Below are 23,225 nucleotides of genomic sequence, written 5' to 3'. Positions count from 1 at the left end.
TGATGTAAGCACTGCCCCAGGAGTGCAATAAAGGAATTATGCAAATCAGGCTCAATAAAAAAAAAAAAATGCTAAAACACATTGAACAGGAGGCCAGTACGGAATCTCCGAGCTCCTCAGGATGAGATGAAGCGCTCAAGCATCTGTCTGTCCTGTAGGTTTGTAAATGGACAGACGTGTTGTCAGTGTCTGATAAATGATGTTCACTAGGTGGCAGATTGACTCTGTTTCTCACAGCAGTGCTTTGGCTCTCAATTCTCTCACTCTGTCTCCCTCTGCTTTCTCCTTAACCAATCACTGTTGGCTTTTTAAAAGCGCTTTCTCTCTCTCCTGAAGCACACACAATCTCTTTCTCTCTCTCTCCTCAGAGCGTTTCTGTCTTTCTCTCTAACATGCATGAAATTGGAATTGTAGTTGCAGCGGGACTGACAAGAAAATCTCTAACAGAAATACATGTTTCTCCAGCCCGACAAGAGCAGACTCATAAACCACACACACGGCATCTTTCAGGGGTTTTGGCTCATAATTCCTGACCAGATTCACGCTCACACCTGAAAAAACCATCACCAGCTGCTCATTATGCCACAGTTTATGATATTAATATTAGTTCATAAAAGTCTCATGAGTGAAAATCATCATAACCATCATACAGAAACATCTGTCAGACCATCGACAAAAAACATTTTACTAACACTGGGATTTCTAGCACTACAGAGGCATTAGTATTACTACTGAAATTACTAATATTACTGCCATTCCTAATACTACAAACGTTATCATTACTACTTAAATTAATTTTACAGGCATTCCTAATACTACAGATGTTAATAATACTACTGAAATTACTAATATTACTGCCATTCCTAATACTACAGACGTTATCATTACTACTTAAATTAATTTTACAGGCATTCCTAATACTACAGACGTTAATAATACTACTGAAATTACTAATATTACTGCCTTTCCTAATACTACAGACGTTATCATTACTACTGAAATTAATTTTACAGGCATTCCTAATACTACAGACGTTACTAATACTGCTGAAATTACTAATGTTACTGCCTTTCCTAATACTACCCGAATTCCGGAAAAGTTGGGACGTTTTTTACATTTTAATAAAATGAAAACTAAAGGAATTTCAAATCACATGAGCCAATATTTTATTCACAATAGAACATAGATAACGTAGCAAATGTTTAAACTGAGAAATCTTACACTTTTATCCACTTAATTAACTCATTTAAAATGTAATGCCTGCTACAGGTCTCAAAAAAGTTGGCACGGGGGCAACAAATGGCTAAAAAAGCAAGCAGTTTTGAAAAGATTCAGCTGGGAGAACATCTAGTGATTAATAAAAGTTATATCAATTAATTGACCTGATATCAATTAAAGTTAATTGATATCAGGTCTGTAACATGATTAGCTATAAAAGCTTTGTCTTAGAGAAGCAGAGTCTCTCAGAAGTAAAGATGGGCAGAGGCTCTCCAATCTGTGAAAGACTGCGTAAAAAAATTGTGGAAAACTTTAAAAACAATGTTCCTCAACGTCAAATTGCAAAGGCTTTGCAAATCTCATCATCTACAGTGCATAACATCATCAAAAGATTCAGAGAAACTGGAGAAATCTCTGTGCGTAAGGGACAAGGCCGGAGACCTTTATTGGATGCCCGTGGTCTTCGGGCTCTCAGACGACACTGCATCACTCATCGACATGATTGTGTCAATGACATTACTAAATGGGCCCAGGAATACTTTCAGAAACCACTGTCGGTAAACACAATCCGCCGTGCCATCAGCAGATGCCAACTAAAGCTCTATCATGCAAAAAGGAAGCCATATGTGAACATGGTCCAGAAGCGCCGTCGTGTCCTGTGGGCCAAGGCTCATTTAAAATGGACTATTTCAAAGTGGAATAGTGTTTTATGGTCAGACGAGTCCAAATTTGACATTCTTGTTGGAAATCACGGACGCCGTGTCCTCCGGGCTAAAGAGGAGGGAGACCTTCCAGCATGTTATCAGCGTTCAGTTCAAAAGCCAGCATCTCTGATGGTATGGGGGTGCATAAGTGCATACGGTATGGGCAGCTTGCATGTTTTGGAAGGCTCTGTGAATGCTGAAAGGTATATAAAGGTTTTAGAGCAACATATGCTTCCCTCCAAACAACGTCTATTTCAGGGAAGGCCTTGTTTATTTCAGCAGGACAATGCAAAACCACATACTGCAGCTATAACAACAGCATGGCTTCGTCGTAGAAGAGTCCGGGTGCTAACCTGGCCTGCCTGCAGTCCAGATCTTTCACCTATAGAGAACATTTGGCACATCATTAAACGAAAAATACGTCAAATTCCAACAGCAAAACTCCAGCAACTCATAGCCTCAATGCCCAGACGTCTTCAAACTGTTTTGAAAAGAAAAGGAGATGCTACACCATGGTAAACATGCCCCGTCCCAACTAATTTGAGACCTGTAGCAGAAATCTAAATTGAAATGAGCTCATTTTGTGCATAAAATTGTAAACTTTCTCAGTTTAAACATTTGCTACGTTATCTATGTTCTATTGTGAATAAAATATTGGCTCATGTGATTTGAAAGTCTTTTAGTTTTCATTTTATTAAAATTTAAAAAACGTCCCAACTTTTCAGGAATTCGGGTTGTACTACAGACTCTCTCATTACTACTGAAATTAATATTACAGGCATTCCTAATACTACAGACGTTATCATTACTACTGAAATTAATATTACAGGCATTCCTAATACTACAGACGTTAATAATACTACTGAAATTACTAATATTACTGCCTTTCCTAATACTACAGACGTTATCATTACTACTGAAATTAATTTTACAGGCATTCCTAATACTACAGACGTTAATAATACTACTGAAATTACTAATATTACTGCCAATCCTAATACTACAGACGTTACTAATACTGCTGAAATTAATTTTACAGGCATTCCTAATACTACAGACGTTACTAATACTGCTGAAATTACTAATATTACTGCCTTTCCTAATACTACAAACGTTATCATTACTACTGAAATTAATTTTACAGGCAATCCTAATACTACAGTCGTTAATAATACTACTGAAATTACTAATATTACTGCCTTTCCTAATACTACAGACATTATCATTACTACTGAAATTAATTTTACAGGCATTCCTAATACTACAGACGTTAATAATACTACTGAAATTACTAATATTACTGCCAATCCTAATACTACAGACGTTACTAATACTGCTGAAATTAATTTTACAGGCATTCCTAATACTACAGACGTTACTAATACTGCTGAAATTACTAATATTACTGCCTTTCCTAATACTACAAACGTTATCATTACTACTGAAATTAATTTTACAGGCATTCCTAATACTACAGTCGTTAATAATACTACTGAAATTACTAATATTACTGCCTTTCCTAATACTACAGATGTTATCATTACTACTGAAATTAATTTTACAGGCATTCCTAATACTACAGACGTTGATAATACTGCTGAAATTACTAATATTACTGCCATTCCTAATACTACAGACGTTATCATTACTACTGAAATTAATTTTACAGGCATTCCTAATACTACAGACGTTAATAATACTGCTGAAATTACTAATATTACTGCCTTTCCTAATACTTCAGACGATATCATTACTACTGAAATTAATTTTACAGGCATTCCTAATACTACAGACGTTAATAATACTGCTGAAATTACTAATATTACTGCCTTTCCTAATACTTCAGACGTTATCATTACTACTGAAATTAATTTTACAGGCATTCCTAATACTACAGACGTTAATAATACTACTGAAATTACTAATATTACTGCCATTCCTAATACTACAGACGTTACTTATACTGCTGAAATTACTAATATTACTGCCTTTCCTAATACTACAGACGTTATCATTACTACTGAAATTAATATTACAGGCATTCCTAATACTACAGACGTTATCATTACTACTGAAATTAATATTCAAGGCATTCCAAATACTACAGACGTTATCATTACTACTGAAATTAATATTCAAGGCATTCCTAATACTACAGACGTTATCATTACTACTGAAATTAATATTCAAGGCATTCCTAATACTACAGACGTTATCATTACTACTGAAATTAATATTCAAGGCATTCCTAATACTACAGACGTTATCATTACTACTGAAATTAATATTCAAGGCATTCCTAATACTACAGACGTTATCATTACTACTGAAATTAATATATCAGGCATTCCTAATACTACAGACGTTAATAATACTACTGAAATTACTAATATTACTGCCTTTCCTAATACTACAGACGTTATCATTACTACTGAAATTAATATTCAAGGCATTCCTAATACTACAGACGTTATCATTACTACTGAAATTAATATTCAAGGCATTCCTAATACTACAGACGTTATCATTACTACTGAAATTAATATATCAGGCATTCCTAATACTACAGACGTTAATAATACTACTGAAATTACTAATATTACTGCCTTTCCTAATACTACAGACGTTATCATTACTACTCAAATTAATTTTACATGCATTCCTAATACTGCAGACGTTAATAATACTACTGAAATTAATATTACAGGCATTCCTAATACTACAGATGTTAATAATACTACTGAAATTAATTTTAAAATAATTTTAATAATGATATTGACATTTCTTATGGTTTGATTATGGTTAATTAATAAAGCACAATCATTAAAAGCTGTTACCATTGATTAATCAAATTTTCCTCAAACTCAAAATAAAAAAACAAAACATTTCACCAGTACAAAAAGAACACTTACTGAATCTAAACTAATCTTTCTGATTATGGCATCACAATAGAATCACATTAATATAGGGATATCAACACTGTGTAGTAAACCTATTCAGCTGCTACAATACACAGATTAGACAAATATAACAGAAATCATTTACACAAAGCCTTTAAGGCACCATAACACATTTTAATAATCAAGTGGACCTAAGGGAAAAAATAAATAATTACAAAATGTGTTTTGAACCTTTATAATTTTTATAATCATACTCACTCACACACACACACACACACACACACACTGAAGTGGGTGACTATCTGAAGTGTATGATCACAGGGAAGGAAATGAAGATAATTACATGTTACTGTTGTTGTTGTGCTGAAGCCAGTAATGACTGCAAGTCACTCTAACGCATTATAAAACACTCTCTCTCTCTCTCTCTCTCTCTCTCTCTCACACACACACACACACACACACACACACACACACACACACACACACACACACACACACACACACACACACACACTTCAGGATTGCAGTCACTCACACTCATGACAACATTAATACTGAACAAACAAAGCAGTGCTATTCAAACGAATGAACACTAGCTCACTGTACAGAGACCCACTAAAGCTTCACATATTAAAATCAGTTCATAACAACACATCCCATAATCCTGAAGAGAGATCCACCAATCAGAGAAAGTGCTGTTACCATGGAAACAGAAAAAATGTGACAGTGAGTGATGTCCTGTCATCCAGTGACGTATTAAAGACATCTCTAATATTCTTACGCTCACTTATAAACTAGGAATATTTCTTCCACAAGCACATATTGGTGAATAGTTTTTAACTAAACAGTAATATTCATATTTGACCGCTGCAGATTCTACTTTATTTCTGATCAGAAGAAAAACCTCAGACATAAAGAAGATACAGTGAGTTTATACTGAACTGCTGCTCTTGCTCCTTCATCAATATTTCACTTATACTCTTTTATTATGAGCATCATCACACCACATTAACAATCATAACCAGCTCCAGACGCTCTTCAGTCTGCGGCCGAACAGAGCCAGTGCTTCCTTCCTGTCTGAACTGCAGACGAGAACAATAATCCTACAGAGTCTGGTCGATTCTGAAGATGAACGACGTTTGCCTGTAATTTATTTAGTCAGAGGCGTCTTTTATTTTGTGCTGTGCAGCAGAGCTGCTCGTATTAATCTTGAGGGAAACTTGCACAGCCAAGTTGATCTTCTCTAATTGTATAAAGATTTATGATTTTGCAAAAACAAAAATGCACCATACAATACCAAAGACTAATGAACATGTTCGTGCATAGAAAACATGAACAGTGTTTTTCTCCTCCTGAGGCGCTGGGCATAAATCTCCCCTGCGTTTGCCAAGACCCCTTCAGAGCACATGGCCACGGGACAGTAGAGCCGAAAACCTTCACCTGTGAACGGCCTGTGGATCACCGCGGTGTGGACTCGTGCACCGATGTGCTTCACTAGCGTTAGACTGTAGATCCAGTATCTCAGGCATGTGTTATGAGAACTGCAGCAAAACACATGGAACTCACTCACACACAAAAAAGCAGATTTAATGGAGTCGTCTGACAGCACGGTTACTCCAGGACAAACACCTTCTCATCAGCAGAAACAGAGGAACGGGTGTGAAATGACCCAAATACACTTTAGTTTCACATGAACAGACCAAAAGAAAGTGAAATAGAGCGGCACGATAAACCGCATTTTAATTATGATCACGATTTCTGGTTCTCCATTTATTAAGCATAATCATCTGTGATATTTGCCCACTGGTCATCAATCCTAAATATGTTTCATTTTAATTTGAAATTTGGATGATCTCACATTGGTAATGAGCCTCCAGAAGCTTACACGGCTGCGGTTGCCAGATGTTATGAGATTAAATCCCCCAATCAGAGCGTCTTTTAAATCAATACATTTTCTGCTCAGTGTTTTCTTAATAATTTCAACCTGCCAACCATCTCTCCACATTATGGAAAACACACTGATGAGCTGAAAACAGCAGCAACATGTAAGTTTAGTGATGTCTCTTGAGATATTCTGCTCTCTTTCATTCGGTCGTTCAAGATAAACCTGTGAGCAAACCATGAGTTGATTTTCTCTTGATTTGTTCTTATGGCTGAGTGCAGTAATGCTGATGAGATGTCAAAAACTGTATGAACAGTTCAATCATTGACGTGGAGTGAATGTGAGCAGTTGAGAGAAAATCAAATGGGTGTCATTATACTGGATTCCTTGAATGCTGCTGTTAAACAGATCTGCTGTAGCTGAAAAATGAAAGCTGGTTATTTCATCCATATCGCTCTTATACTGCATGTGTCCTATTGTTTGCATATTTTTCTTCTTAATTAACTAAGATAAAATAGTGAAATAATATTTTGGTGATATGATCCCCCTGTGCTTTTTGACCTGAATGGTCTGACATTAATTTTTATGTTTGTTTTAGATAGTGAGATTATTGGCTGTGCTGCTCAGGAACTCTCAAAGGAGTCTTAAAAACGAACGTGAAAAAGAATCGTGATTCCGCCAGAAAAACAATCGTGATATGCTGTTTTTGCCAAATCGCCCACCCGTGCATCCAGCGAATCATCCGATGTGTGATCTGAGCGCTGATGGAGTGAGTGGGAGGTTTCTGCGGGAGGATGAACAGATGATGAGCTGTCATTGGTCTGACGGCCTGTCAATCACACAGCGCTCACCTTGAACGATGAGATAGACCTGTGACGTCTTGGGCTGCTGTTTGGTCTGGATGGAGCAGGTATACGGGCCCTCGTCGAACACATCCACCTTCTGTATCCTCAGACTGTACTCCAGCTGACCCTGAGTCACCAGCTCCACCCGCGGGTCCAGAGACCACTTATCCTCACCCGCGAAGATGATGTTAGAGCGGTTCAACCAGGCCACCTTCGACACCTTATCGTCCACATAACACCTGACGGAGAGATGGACAGCTTCGGGTTATTATCACACAAATCCAGACACACTCATGTCATCCTTTAACTAGATCTGAGCCCATCATGTGTGTGAGTGACAAACAACCTTCAGACGTCAGTGAACTGAACAACTAAAAAAGATTATTTCACAAATAAATGACAAGCAACACACTGAGTTGAGGAATAGTTCAGACAAAAATAGAAATGTGCTGAAAATGTGCTCATCCTCAGGCCAACCAATATTAGCACGAGTTTCTTCATCAGATTTGACTTTTTTCTGCAGTGAAAAAGTGCATCTGCTGTTGTCTCTCACAGATTAGTTTAGATCTGTTTAAACGCTGCTTGATCTGTGCAGATTTCTCTCCTGATTCAGAGCAGAACACTTTTTCACTGGAGGAAGTGTTATTATGGATTATAGACTCTATGTGTTTGAGTTAAAATCATCTTAATACTGGATGTGTTTCATCTTTTGTCTTCTCCAGATGTTCACTGATGGACTGGAGTGCTGTGGATTATTGTGATGTTTTTATCAGACTCTCATTCTGACGGCACCCATTCACTGCAGAGCATCCATTGATGAGACACTGATGCAGTGCTACATTTCTACAAACCTGATGAAGAAACAAACTCATCCTGATCTCAGATGACTCTCAGTTTTATCAAAATTACATTTTTGGCTTAAAGGGTTAGTTCACCCAAAAATCTAAATTATGTCATTAATGACTCACCCTCATGTCGTTCCAAACCCGTGAGACCTCCGTTTATCTTCGGAACACAGTTTAAGATATTTTAGATTTAGTCCGAGAGCTCTCAGTCCCTCCATTGAAGCTGTGTGTACGGTCTACTGTCCATGTCCAGAAAGGTAAGAAAAACATCATCAAAGTAGTCCATGTGACATCAGAGGCTCAGTTAGAATATTCTGAAGCATCGAAAATACATTTTGGTCCAAAAATAGCAAAAACTATGACTTTATTCATCATTGTCTTCTCTTCTGTGTCTGTTGTGAGAGAGTTCAAAACAAAGCAGTTTGTGATATCCGGTTCACGAACGAATCATTCAGTTCACCAAATCGAACTGAATCGTTTTAAACGGTTCGCGTCTCCAATACGCATTAATCCACAAATGACTTAAGCTGTTAACTTGTTTAATGTGTCTGACACTCCCTCTGAGTTCAAACAAACCAATATCCCGGAGTAATTCATTTACTCAAACAGTACACTGACTGAACTGCTGTGAAGAGAGAACTGAAGATGAACACCGAGCCGAGCCAGATAACGAACAACAGACACGGAAGAGAAGACAATGCTGAATAAAGTCGTAGTTTTTGCTATTTTTGGACCAAAATGTATTTTCGATGCTTCAGAATATTCTAACTGAGCCTCTGATGTCACATGGACTACTTTGATGATGTTGTTCTTACCTTTCTGGACATGGACAGTATACCGTACACACAGCTTCAATGGAGGGACTGAGAGCTCTCGGACTAAATCTAAAATATCTTAAACTGTGTTCAGAAGATAAACGGAGGTCTCACGGGTTTGGAACGACATGAGGGTGAGTCATTAATGACATAATTTAGATTTTTGGGTGAACTAACCCTTTAACTGTTCTTTTAAATGTGAAAAAAGAGAGAGAGAGAGAGAGACAGGCTGGCAGTGTGTGAGCTGCAAACACAGGACTTCCTGTCCATGATGGACCGGTTCTGGCTGATCTCCACTCGTTCACACTGAGTTTCCTCCAATTAAACCGCTGAGAGACTCTGTTAACCAGCAGCTGTCTCTCTCTCTTCAGGGACTGTCTGTCTGTCCACCCTTCTGTCTCTCTGATGGACAGCTCAGCATGCGTGTGTGTGTGTGTGTGTGTGTGTGCATGTGTGTGTGTGTCTGTGTGTGTGTGTGTGTGTGTGTTGGACACTCGCTGTGGGCTCGCCTGAGGGAGTCAGTGTGTCAGACACTAATGAGACAGACAGGAGATTTGCTGAGGCAGTGAGAGACAGACAGAGCTGCAGTACGACTTTAATCAGCTCAGGCTCCATGTCTCTCTCCCTCACACACACACACACACACACACCCACACACACACACACACACACACACACACACACCCACACACACACACACACACACATACACACACACACACACACCAGAACAGCTGCTCAAGAGACGGCTGTGGTTCCTGCTGATCTACTGACAAACTAAACCTTCATTAAGACATAGAGAGAGCAGTTACTTGATCTTGAGCAGGAAAAATGTGTTTGCAGCAGGGCAGTGTAAATCCACAGCTAACTATATGTTCTCAGAATGTTTTACAGGTAGACGCCAGATTCGACTGCTCCAGACACATCTATATGTTGTCACTCACAATAACAATCAATGAGTTTCAAGTTGATTGTAAAAACAGCCTAAATTAAATTTCCTAAAGAAGCTGGATGAAGGTACAGATATCCATGCATGCATATATCTAGAGTTCAGTAACTTGCTGTGGAGTGTTGTGCCCAACTCTGACCCGCGGCGGATCAAACCCGCTATCAATTTACAAACATTATGAGAATGTTACTTTTGAAAGAAAGTTCTGAAACTAATTAAAATCATTTAAAAACAAACATTTAAATAATCATTAGATGAACGTCCAACTAAAATGTTTCAGAAACATTTCATGAACAATGTATTAATAGTGTTTGGTGCGTGCCTGACATGAATCCACAGATCTTCTCACAGACACCAATAATCCATAATGTAGTTATTATCAGCCACAGTGTAATGCATAATAATGATCTAAATATTCTTTATTGAAATGTTTTTGATGGCATCAATGTCTGTGCCGTGTTGAAAGTCTCTTATAATGATTGTATTGTATGAGGAAACGGAGGGTCTACAGCTCGGATCATTAAAGAGTTTGATCACACGCTTCAGTTCAATAAGAGTCGACAAAATATGATTTGAGAACCAAATGTCTCAAGTTATTAACAGAATTAATTCAGCTTGAATTGGTAATATTGCAGTACTTTAGCAACAATAAGATGATGTAAGATGATGAATCTGTGTTTGTTGAGCACTGGACCTGAGAGTTCAGCAGTGACTAGTTCAACTCAAATGACAATAACATGTGAAGGATGATGAAGGTTGGATTATGACGAGGATCTGTTCAGCAGTGTGCCACATATGAATGATGATGATGAGTAAAACACTTGTTCCAGATGTGTGAGATCTGAGCTGCTGTTTTACACAAACCCCTCCATCAGCAGAACGTCACAGCTCAGTGTCCTGAAGAACAGATGAGTGTGTGTCTCTGTTTCTCTGATGATCCTTCACTGAACATCCTGCAGGATCTCATCGATAAACCTGAACCTGAAGCACATCTGAAGCATGTGCTGACGCTGACGTCACAGAGCGCTTCCCTCGCTCTCGTCTCTCTCACGTCTGAGCTCTTTCTGTCTAGCAGACTCAATTATCAACACATACAGACGGACGGACGGACGGACAGATGACACGACAGGCCGGAACCAGAACCTGCTGCACAAACATAACCTGAAACACATAAACTATTACAAATCCTATTAATGGTAATTTAAATAAAATACTGTATAAATATAAAATGTCTTCTAATAAAGGTTCTTTATCTTTCCATTGTACAAAAGGTTCTTTTGGGATCCTCCAGAACAGCAGAGTCTCACAGATAAACACCTCTGGTTTATCTAGTCAAAGCTGAACCGATGTTTTAACTCATTTACTTTAAATCATTAACTTGAATCAGTCAAACATGAATCCGTTTCCGCTGAGGTTTGTGGTGGACTCATTCGACTCCAATGCCCTACAGACAGAGAGAAAGTCGAAGATATCGATTACCCATCAGGCATTTCTGCGGTTTGTCCAGAGCTCTGCCCGAGAATCTGCTCCTCTTTTGTTGTTCACAGTGATTACGGCTCGACTGGTGGACGAGCGTCTAAGCGGTAAATCTGGTTAGTCCGTGTCGGAGTGTGTGTTTGTGCCGCTGTCAGCTGCGCTGAGGGATGCCTTCATTTCCTCCGAGGTCTCTGTGCATCACTTCTGCCTGCGCCGCAGGTGAATGACTTAATATGCGGCGCTCAGATGTGTGTGTGTGTGTGTGTGTGAGCGGCTGCTTTAGTGAAGGTGTTATCACTCTGAATGAATGACAGACGCCCTGGAGATCTGACACACACACACACACACACCGCTGGAATTAGCATGAGCACATGTCTGCTGGCCACGAGAGGAGATGATGGAAGAAACACCATCTGTGTGTGTGTGTGTGTGTGTGTGTGTGTGATTGATCAGTTCCTCTGCATCTCCAGAGAATCAGTGTGTGTTTTTCTCTCTTCAGGATGAGAATCACAGCAGCTGATCTGAGTACATCACGGTTCTGATTGGTTCGCAGATGATCACATGACACATTCACACCAGCAGCATCACACTGCTTTACACAACACTTATAGAAACATGAGTGTGTGTGTGTGTGTGTGTGTGTGTACTTGTTTAGCTGTTCTTGTGAGGGCCAAATGTTCTCACTAATATAGTGAAATATTATGAAAACTGACTTAAAAATATGCATAAATCAAGTTTTACACAAAACAATAAAGCTTCCAAAAGTTTTTTTTTTGGCACAGATCCCAGAAAGGAAGAACTCAGGTAAGAAAGCTCTAAGAATGTTTTGCTAACATTCCATTGTTCTGAAAATGTTATTTCTGAATGTTCTCTGAATGTTCAAAACGTCCAGTTCTCTAAATGTTTTAAAACCCCCCTTTTTTTAAAGTGAGTGACGTGTGGCCAAATGTGGCGTCCCATACTCGGAATTTGTGCTCTGCATTTAACCCATCCAAGTGCACACACACACACACACACACACGCGTGCGTCAGTTCATCTGATCACTGTAATTAAACACAAGCCGCTGTCGGCTCAGAGGAAGCTCATGAGTCTGATTGAGGACAGACGAGTGGTCCGATCAGTGAAGAGCCTGGTTTAGGAGAGATGCAGACGCTCTGCTGCACTGCATTAATCTGCACTGAATGCTCAAATCATGTTGTTGCCATGGAAACACAACCTTCAGCGCCAATCCATACAGACGGCCAACAATGAGACATTTTCAGGTGAACAATACGAGTGTGTAAATGCTCAATCACATCCCAGAGCTGCTCCTGGACGTGCTTCTGTGCGATCGGGTGGTGTTCACGCGTGTAAAGCTGTAGGAAGGACTCAGAGCGGAACGACACGAATGAGCTCGAGTCGGGCCAGATGTTCGACCACCACGACTGGAGACACGAGTGAAGCACATGGATCCCTCGGAGGACAGATGGATGTGTGCGTCTCCACGCCGTGAAGTGGAGCCTATTTCACAGGCCGCTGGCTGCAGCGAGGCTAATGGAGGAGCTTAGCGCTTTACTTTCCTCAATTATGTACTTGAGAAACGCTGGGTTCTGACTGACAATCGCTTAATTGTGAAGAGATTACAGAGAGATAAGAGAAGATATAAAGCTGGGCACGGGATCAGGGGTTATGATCAGAGACATGCGTGGATCTCACAGACAGCTGGTGGACATATTCACCAGATAAAAGCAGATTAGTGGAGATAGTGAACGACTCGCTTAAATATGGCTGGAATCTCAAGGCTGTGAGTTTGTCTCATTGAGATGCCGATCTCTTCAGATTCGAACCAGAGTCTCTGAATGCATTAACATTTGGACTCATCAGCTCATGTCAGCGAGGAATGTTTGAGTCCTCTTCTATACAGAGCACTTCATGAAGAATATCTTCTGTGAGACGAAAGTGTCAGTGAAATATGCTGGTATCCAGCGCTCATAAAGGATGCCATCTCTACTTTATCTGCAGCTATTGCTCCTGTCAAACTCACACTCACCTCATGCTTTATTCATATCCACCTGCACACACAACAAACACCACAGAATCAATCCTATTCGCATTTAGCCCCAATTAAAAGCATGAGAGATGATCTGAGACGATCTCCGGCAGGTTCAGACTCATCTCAGCCTCCGGTGTGACCTTGACCTTTGACCTGTGGTGTCAACACCCGTCAAACACCAGCCTACAAACGTATGTTGTGAAAACCTTGCGGGAGCATTAATCTTCAATGCTTCTAAGACATTAAAGTGTCTAGATTTTTTTGTCATGATTAGAATATTATTTAAATAGTTAAACAATTTGAAAGAAATGATGTGGGAAGACTGCATAACTCCGCCCAAATGTTCACAGTACAGTGTTCATATCATCCGTGATTATGACCCCACTGGATGCATCAAATGCCTGGTTTGTAATGGGTTTTATAGGTTTTGTCTCGTCGCGTCAGGACACACATCACAGTACGGTGAGGGGCGTAACAATTCTGACACATGCTTGAGGTATTCGGCCAATCACAACACACTGGATAGCTGGCCAATCAGAGCACACCTCGGTTTCATAGCGATGAGATTTGTAAAAATTGACGCGTTTCAGAAAGGCAAGGCATAGAGTAGCAACAATAATGTTCAGTATGTTGAAAATAATGTGTTTTTTAAATCTTAAACTGCATAAACACATTGCATTACACCAAATAATGTTCTTTTTAGCAACATCATATGACCCCTTTAACTTTTACATAACCTTTAGAAAACACCAGTTTAAGTTGTGGGAACGTTCTCTGTTAGCTGGAACACAGAAGCAAAGAAAACTCATGAATGTGAGTTATTTACTTCAAATCTGTCAGTAAATAAATCACTTCATATGTGTGAATTTCAGACAGGTGAAACTAAAGCAGCAGGAGAAAGTACACGCACATGCAGTCTACAGTGATCATGGTGATTCTTGTGTGTAAATACTGTTATTTCACATGTGACTGCTCATGTGACTGATGTGTGCTTCAGCTGGAGGTTTTTCAGCCTAGATTTAGAGTTTGAAGAACTTTCCTGTCTGCAGTGCAGAAATGAAGGTGAGTCTCTACACAGATCCTGAAGCGTGCACGTGTGTGTGTGTGCGTGCGTGTGTGTGTGTGTGTGTGTGTATGTGTGTTTTACTGCCGCCTCCTCAGAAGAGTGTGACAGAGAAAGTCTCTGAGTGGAAATAATTGGCTGCAACTTTTATGCAGCTTCATTTGCAAATTCTGAATTAATGAATTCCATCTGTCCTCCATCTTAAGTAGTTTACACAACACGCTTCAGACGTATGTTAAAAGCTCCAGCAGTGGCTCTGGAGGCCTCAGAGAAGCGCCGCGGTTCCAGATGCCTGACGTTAATTAGGGGAAACGCTGAACTGGGTGAAGTGAACACTCACCCGTCTGCCTCTTTAATCAAAGTAACGGGCCACTCACACCTCACAATAACTCACACATTCATACCAATATCACAGACCTGCTTTAATTGACTCCTCATGTGATGCTCTTAATTAACAGAGAAACAGCAGAAGAATCTCTGGCTTCACACCATCCTGCTTTTGCTCTGAATGACATGAACGAGATGCTGTCCTCTATCTCTATAGACACACACACACACACACACACACACACACACACACACACACACACACACACACACACACACACACACACACACACACGATTCTCTTCAGGCCAGGTGGCAGCTTACTTCATACCTGTGATCTTGACAAATAGGATTACTTCAGGTTTTCCTCTACAGACAGAATCACACACACACACACACACACACACACATGCGTGCACACACACACACACACACACACACACACTCAAATCCCAGCTGTACTACTGCTGGCGGTCGGCTATACAAACCTTTATTCTGTCCTGGTTAAGCCTGCTTTATCGAAATGAACAGTTACTACAGTTACACACTATTTCCATTTTCACCACACACAAACACTCATAAACACACACACACACACACACACACACACACACACAGACACACACACACACACACACACACACACACACACATCCCATAGGTGTAATGGTTTTTATTCTGTACAAACTGTATATTCTCTGGCCCTACACCAACCCTACACCTAACCCTAACACTCACAGGAAACTTTGTGCATTTTTACTTTCTCGAGAAAACTCATTCTGTATGATTTATAAGCAGGGTGCGATTTGTGAAAAAAAAGAGGCGGGGGGGGGGGGTTAAACATTTGAATTCATAAAATTAAATCATGAGAACATGAACTTCCTAACTGCATTTGCAGGAATTGTAAAATCTTTTTTCTTATTAACTCATGAAGCAGCCTAATGCAATATTTTTACTCTAATAGCTTATCTTTCCCCACACATACTGTATGAACTGTGATCATGCACAATGAAAAAACACACAAAAATTAAAAGATAGAAAAGACAGATGCATTATCTGTGTTAGTAAATTCGCCTCATTTGCGCGAACTGGACGCATCCGCGCTGCGCTAAACGCCTCATTCGCGCCGCAGGACCTCTACATCGACTTAACATTGAAATCACTCGCGGCAGACGCTCAAGAGTGAGTGAGTAATCAAAAAAACCTTTGCTTTAGCCTCAATTGAGTGAAACACCATATGTGTAACTTCGGCCATTCTCAGTGGTGTGACTGGGACACTAAAGGCCCGTTCACATCAAGAACGATAACTATAAAGATAACGATATTAGCGTCCATAGCAGCGAACGATATCGTCTGTTTATTCTGCGCGCACGTGCGTCTGCCACTTTAAATCCTCAAGCTCGTTATAGCAGGGTGGATTCTGATTGGATGTCAATGTTTATATCGTTCATCAGCTGGAAAAAAATCATAGAAACAGATAATCAGATTGTGATGTTTATTCCCGCTTCAGTAATATGCTGAATATGCTGCCTTCCTTTGTTTCGACCATGGTTTCGACACACAGCTCCACTGCAGTGTTACCAACTTCTTTCAGTAGAAAGGAGCTAAACCCCGCCTGAAAGGTCGCTAGATGACGTCATGTGCTAATTAGCATATTTCGTAAGTGCATGGTATTGTATTGCCTCCCTCACATACTGCATTTTAATTCAGCCAAATTCTCAATAAAACTGTTTTTATTACTATATTTTAATGTTTCTGTTGTCAGACAAAGGAATGAATATTATAATGACTGAAACGCGGTCCATTAAGACATAACCAGCTCTCAAACATTAATCTGCACTTAAATCCTATTCACAACATTGTCTAATGAAATACACATACGATAAATCAGTGGTTGTACTGTGACTGATGTCGGCTATACTTGCTTGTAAAATAGAGTTAGAAGCAACAGAATATCTTTTTTATTAAACTGAAAATGTTGTTCCTCTCTGTGCTCGCTGAACACAGCAGATACAGAGAGAGAGAGGGAAAGAGAAACCTCGCGCTTGTACGGCAGCACCAGAGAGTCTCAGAGACTAAATAATGATTGTCCAAAAAGTAGCTAAATCTAGCGACAAAGTCGCCAAGTTGGCAACTCCCCTGCCCAGCAGACTGGCTTCAACCGTCTCGTAAGTGTTGATAGGCTATTACTCGTGAGGTGTAACCAATCAGATAGCGCCGTGGGCGGGACATTGAGCAAGTCTGCAGAGTGGTGAATACAGAGAGGCTGTGCGGCAGATATATCAGAGCCAGCCAAAGTAGCACATTTTAAAATAAAATTGACTTTAATCAAACCACGGATCCGTGATATGTTTTGTGATCCGTCTCGCCACTAGTGTAGTAGCACTGATCACTTTGAGGGGGGGATATATTTATCCCCACTGGGATAAAAATAATGTACAAACACACAAACTGTGTTTCACTGAGACTCGTGCTGGAAAATAAAAACACCCAATAACAGACACTTGAAGAGCAACAGAAGTGAACATGAGACCATAAGAGAACAGATTTACAGCTCATTTACAGATTCTCGGTTTGAGTGTATGAGCATCAGTGTCCGCATTCACAGAAACATTAGCACTGATGGGGATTAGAGGAAATTACAGATATTATCATTAATGATGACTGTGCTGTTAGTGAGGCTGCATTTCTAGCATTTGTAAAACTGCATTTTACCATTTCAAAAATATATCTAAATTACGGCCTATGCTCTCAATGTCAAATGCAGAAATGTTAATCCATGCATTTATGACCTCAAGGTTAGATTATTGTAATGCTTTATTGGGTGGTTGTTCTGCAAGCTTAGTAAACAAACTACAGCTAGTCCAAAATGCAGCAGCAAGAGTTCTTACTAGAACCAGGAAGTATGACCATATTAGCCCGGTCCTGTCAACACTGCACTGGCTCCCTATCAAGCATCGCATAGATTTTAAAATATTGCTTATTACTTATAAAGCCCTGAATGGTTTAGCACCTCAGTATTTGAATGAGCTCCTTTTACATTATAATCCTCTACGACCGCTACGTTCTCAAAACTCAGGCAATTTGATAATACCTAGAATATCAAAATCAACTGCAGGCAGCAGATCCTTTTCCTATTTGGCGCCCAAACTCTGGAATAACCTACCTAACATTGTTCGGGAGGCAGACACACTCTTGCAGTTTAAATCTAGATTAAAGACCCATCTCTTTAACCTGGCATACACATAACATACTAATATGCTTTTATTATCCAAATCCGTTAAAGGATTTTTAGGCTGCATTAATTAGGTAAACCGGAACCGGAAACACTTCCCATAACACCCGATGTACTTGCTACATCATTAGAAGAATGGCATCTACGCTAATATTTGTCTGTTTCTCTCTTGTTCCGAGGTCACCGTGGCCACCAGATCCAGTCTGTGTCCAGATCAGAGGGTCACTGCAGTCACCCGGATCCAGTACGTATCCAGACCAGATGGTGGATCAGCACCTAGAAAGGACCTCTACATCCCTTAAAGACAGCGGAGACCAGGACAACTAGAGCCCCAGATACAGATCCCCTGTAAGACCTTGTCTCAAAGGAGCACCAGGACAAGACCACAGGAAACAGATGATTCTTCTGCACAATCTGACTTTGCTGCAGTCTGGAATTGAACTACTGGTTTCGTCTGGTCAGAGGAGAACTGGCCCCCCAACTGAGCCTGGTTTCTCCCAAGGTTTTTTTCTCCATTCTGTCACCGATGGAGTTTCGGTTCCTTGCCGCTGTCGCCTCTGGCTTGCTTAGTTGGGGACACTTCATCTACAGCGATATCGTTGACTTGATTGCAAATAAATGCACAGACACTATTTAACTGAACAGAGATGACATAACTGAATCCAATGATGAACTGCCTTTAACTATCATTTTGCATTATTGACACTGTTTTCCTAATGAATGTTGTTCAGTTGCTTTGACGCAATGTATTTTGTTTAAAGCGCTATATAAATAAAGGTGACTTGACTTGACTTGACTGAGCGAGTGTTACACACGAGTTCAAGCGGCCCGCAGACACAGCTAACACACTCACAGCAGATGAATGAGTGAGAAGGCTACCGTGTTACACATCGACCGGTGAGGTTAATGAGTGGATGCAGAAGCCTCACCTGACATTTACTCAATCAGTGTGAACACAAGCCGCTCGCTGTTTACACACGCAGACCTGTCGACCGATGCGTGACGCCGCATGCAGAGACGGCTAACAGAGATCTGTCGATCCCTGATGCCAATTACCAGGAAGAAATTCACTCCCGCCTCTTGTTTTTGGTAACTTTTCTCCTCTTCAAGAGTAATAGCAGGTGAATCTCACAGATGCAGTTTTCAGGTTTACAGCTGCAGTTCTGGGGTAATAAAGGTCCGCTGGGGCGTCTGAAAGATTCTTAATACACCTGTAAAGAGACGCAGGAGGCGCTGTGGCCACTGGAAGGGTCCGGAACTGTAAATTGGTTCCAGAGGGACAATTGTCCATTACAGAGATGACAAAGACGTCTCTACTGGCAGCATTATGAAGTCTCTGCTTTTCTCTCTCTCACCACAGGTCCTGCTGAAACGCTTCAGCTCTGAGACAAACTAAAGGATTCTGAGCTGTGGGTTTCAGCAGGATGCGCAATGTGGTTCTGCACCGCTGGAATGTGCTATCCTCATCATACACAGCCTTATTTTGCATACATACCAAGAACCAGAGATCTTAAAGACACCTTTCACTCAGACATGATCCTTTCCTCCATAACATCATTCCAAACCTGCACGACTTGCTTTCTTTCTTCTACTGAACACAGGAGAAGGATTTTGAGAAATGTTTTTCAATATAGTTTCTGTTGTGTTTCATATAGGAAAGCATAAGTAAATGATGGGTGAACTGAGCGTTTAATGAGGAATGGAGAGAAATACAGCTGACTATTAATTTTTCATGACTATTAATTTATTCATCCTAGTGACTCCAGTCTTCTGAACGTGGTTTTTAAAAAGATTTGCTCAAACATATTCACTAATTCTTTCAGAGACCATTTCTTTAAATTATGACATATTTACACCAGTAGGTGGCAGCGAATTGATTTGATTCTTCACATAGAGATTATGCTTTATTAAAATGTGTTTTCTTCGCAAAATGATAAAGCAGATCGTATTTTCCTCAACTGTGTATAACTATACACAAAAAGACAACAGACTAAAAATAATGAGTCACCAAAGCATTCTTGTGTCACTGTACTGCATTACTCAATGGTCATATTTATAGAGTTATAATTCATCCGTTCTGTCCTGGTGAACAAGAATGACTCAATGCTGCTCGTTCAGTCAATTAGCAGATCAGTCTTCAGACTCAAATTAGTGAAACGCTGCACTAGTTCAAATGCTCACACCCGCTGTCTGGCATGTAAACACAGATCTACGAATGATTCCTGCGTGAGCAGCGTCTGACTCGGGACACATGAGTGTCTGTGGTGAGGTCACATCAGTGTCCCGCTGGCAGAGGATCGAATGCTTCAGACTGATATTAATCTGGTCAACACAAACAGCTCCGAGAGAATCAGAGAAACTGCCTCTCGTCTCTGGAGGGATGAGAGATAAACAGCTAAACTAACCACTGGTCTGATATCAGATGCTGTGAGACAGATGATTAGAGCGGAGAGACAGAGATTACAGGAGATGGATGAAGAGAGAACCCAAAAAAAAACACGCTGCAAATAATAGAAAAGAAAGGCAATAAAGGAGCAACAACAGGGAGAAACAGGAGGAAGAGTGAGGTCGTGAGGATGAAGAACAGATGCACTCACACACACTCTCTCTTCAATAAAACATAAGCCTCAGACAATCAATAGAGCTGCTGGCTGCCTCAGACGCTGCTGCTGCTACATAAAAGAGAACAGCACGACCTCTCCAGCTATGCAGCGCTCGCTTCCTGCTGCACTTCCAGCTGTCTCACCACACAACCTGTCTGTCTCGCTGCACGCTCAACCTGAGGTCCGTCTCACCGCACAACCTGTCTGTCTCGCTGCACGCTCAACCTGCCGTCCGTCTAACCACACAAGCTGTCTGTCTCGCTGCACGCTCAACCTGCCGTCCATCTCACCGAACAACCTGTCTGTCTTGCTGCACGCTCAACCTGCCGTCCATCTCACCGAACAACCTGTCTGTATCGCTGCACGCTCAACCTGCCGTCCGTCTAACCACACAAGCTGTCTGTCTTGCTGCACGCTCAACCTGCCGTCCATCTCACCGAACAACCTGTCTGTATCGCTGCACGCTCAACCTGAGGTCCGTCTCACCGCACAACCTGTCTGTCTCGCTGCACGCTCAACCTGCCGTCCGTCTAACCACACAAGCTGTCTGTCTTGCTGCACGCTCAACCTGCCGTCCATCTCACCGAACAACCTGTCTGTATCGCTGCACGCTCAACCTGAGGTCCGTCTCACCACACAACCTGTCTGTCTCGCTGCACGCTCAACCTGCCGTCTGTCTCAGCACACAACCTGTCTGTCTCGCTGCACGCTTAACCTGCGGTCCGTCTCACCGCACGACCCACCACACAACCTGTCTGTCTTGCTGCATGCTCAACCCGCTGTCCCTCTCACCACACAAACTGTCTGTCTCGCTGCACGCTCAACCTGCCATCCGTCTCACCACACAAGCTGTCTGTCTTGCTGCACGCTCAACCTGCCGTCCATCTCACCGAACAACCTGTCTGTATCGCTGCACGCTCAACCTGAGGTCCGTCTCACCACACAACCTGTCTGTCTCGCTACACGCTCAACCTGCCGTCTGTCTCAGCACACAACCTGTCTGTCTCGCTGCACGCTTAACCTGTGGTCCGTCTCACCACACAACCTGTCTGTCTCGCTGCACGCTCAACCTGCCGTCTGTCTCAGCACACAACCTGTCTGTCTCGCTGCACGCTTAACCTGCGGTCCGTCTCACCGCACGACCCACCACACAACCTGTCTGTCTTGCTGCATGCTCAACCCGCTGTCCCTCTCACCACACAAACTGTCTGTCTCGCTGCACGCTCAACCTGCCGTCCGTCTCACCACACAAGCTGTCTGTCTTGCTGCACGCTCAACCTGTCTGTCTTGCTGCACGCTCAACCTGCCGTCCATCTCACCGAACAACCTGTCTGTATCGCTGCACGCTCAACCTGAGGTCCGTCTCACCACACAACCTGTCTGTCTCGCTGCACGCTCAACCTGCCGTCTGTCTCAGCACACAACCTGTCTGTCTCGCTGCACGCTTAACCTGCGGTCCGTCTCACCGCACGACCCACCACACAACCTGTCTGTCTTGCTGCATGCTCAACCCGCTGTCCCTCTCACCACACAAACTGTCTGTCTCGCTGCACGCTCAACCTGCCGTCCTTCTCACCACACAACCTGTCTGTCTCACTGCACGCTCAACCTGCCATCCGTCTCACCGCACAACCTGTCTGTCTCGCTGCATGCTCAACCTGCCGTCCGGCTCACCACACAACCTATCTGTCTCGCTGCACGCTCAACCTGCCCTCCGTCTCAACGCACAACCTGTCTGTCTCGCTGCATGCTCAACCCGCTGTCCGCCTCAGCACACAACCTGTCTGTCTCGCTGCATGCTCAACCTCCTGTCCGTCTCACTGCATGACCTGTCTGTCTTGCTGCACGCTCAACCTGCCATCCGTCTCACCACACAAGCTGTCTGTCTTGCTGCACGCTTAACCCGCCGTCCATCTCACCGCACAAGGTGTCTGTCTTGCTGCACGCTCAACGGCCCGTCCGTCTCACCGCACAACCTGTCTGTCTTGCTGCACGCTCAACCCGCCGTCCGTCTCACCACACAACCTGTCTGTCTCGCTGCACGCTCAACCCGCCTTCCGTCTCACCACACAAACTATCTGTCTCGCTGCATGCTCAACCCGCCGTCCTTCTCACCACACAACCTGTCTGTCTCACTGCACGCTCAACCGCCATCCGTCTCAGCGCACAACCTGTCTGTCTCGCTGCACGCTCAACCTGCCGTCCGTCTCACCACACAACCTGTCTGTCTCGCTGCATGCTCAACCCGCCGTCCACCTCAGCACACGACCTGTCTGTCTTGCTGCACGCTCAACCTCCCGTCCGTCTTACTGCACGACCTGTCTCGCTGA

At 42.0% G+C, this 23,225-nt stretch overlaps 1 protein-coding gene across 1 annotated transcript in view; it reads right to left on the bottom strand.

Moving 5' to 3' along the window:
- The window catches only part of LOC132137469 (limbic system-associated membrane protein-like), a 77,147-nt gene that overhangs the window by 8,230 nt on the left and 45,692 nt on the right, over nt 1-23,225 (bottom strand). The window contains exon 2 of the mRNA XM_059547485.1: nt 7,556-7,788. Coding sequence (XP_059403468.1) covers nt 7,556-7,788 — 233 coding nt within the window. The remainder of the gene's footprint in view (nt 1-7,555; nt 7,789-23,225) is intronic.

Source organism: Carassius carassius, unplaced genomic scaffold (assembly GCF_963082965.1).
Source record: "Carassius carassius unplaced genomic scaffold, fCarCar2.1 SCAFFOLD_88, whole genome shotgun sequence".
Lineage (NCBI taxonomy): Eukaryota > Metazoa > Chordata > Actinopteri > Cypriniformes > Cyprinidae > Carassius > Carassius carassius.
Note: the sequence above shows the minus strand (reverse complement) of the source record. Positions and strands in the feature narration are given on the sequence as shown.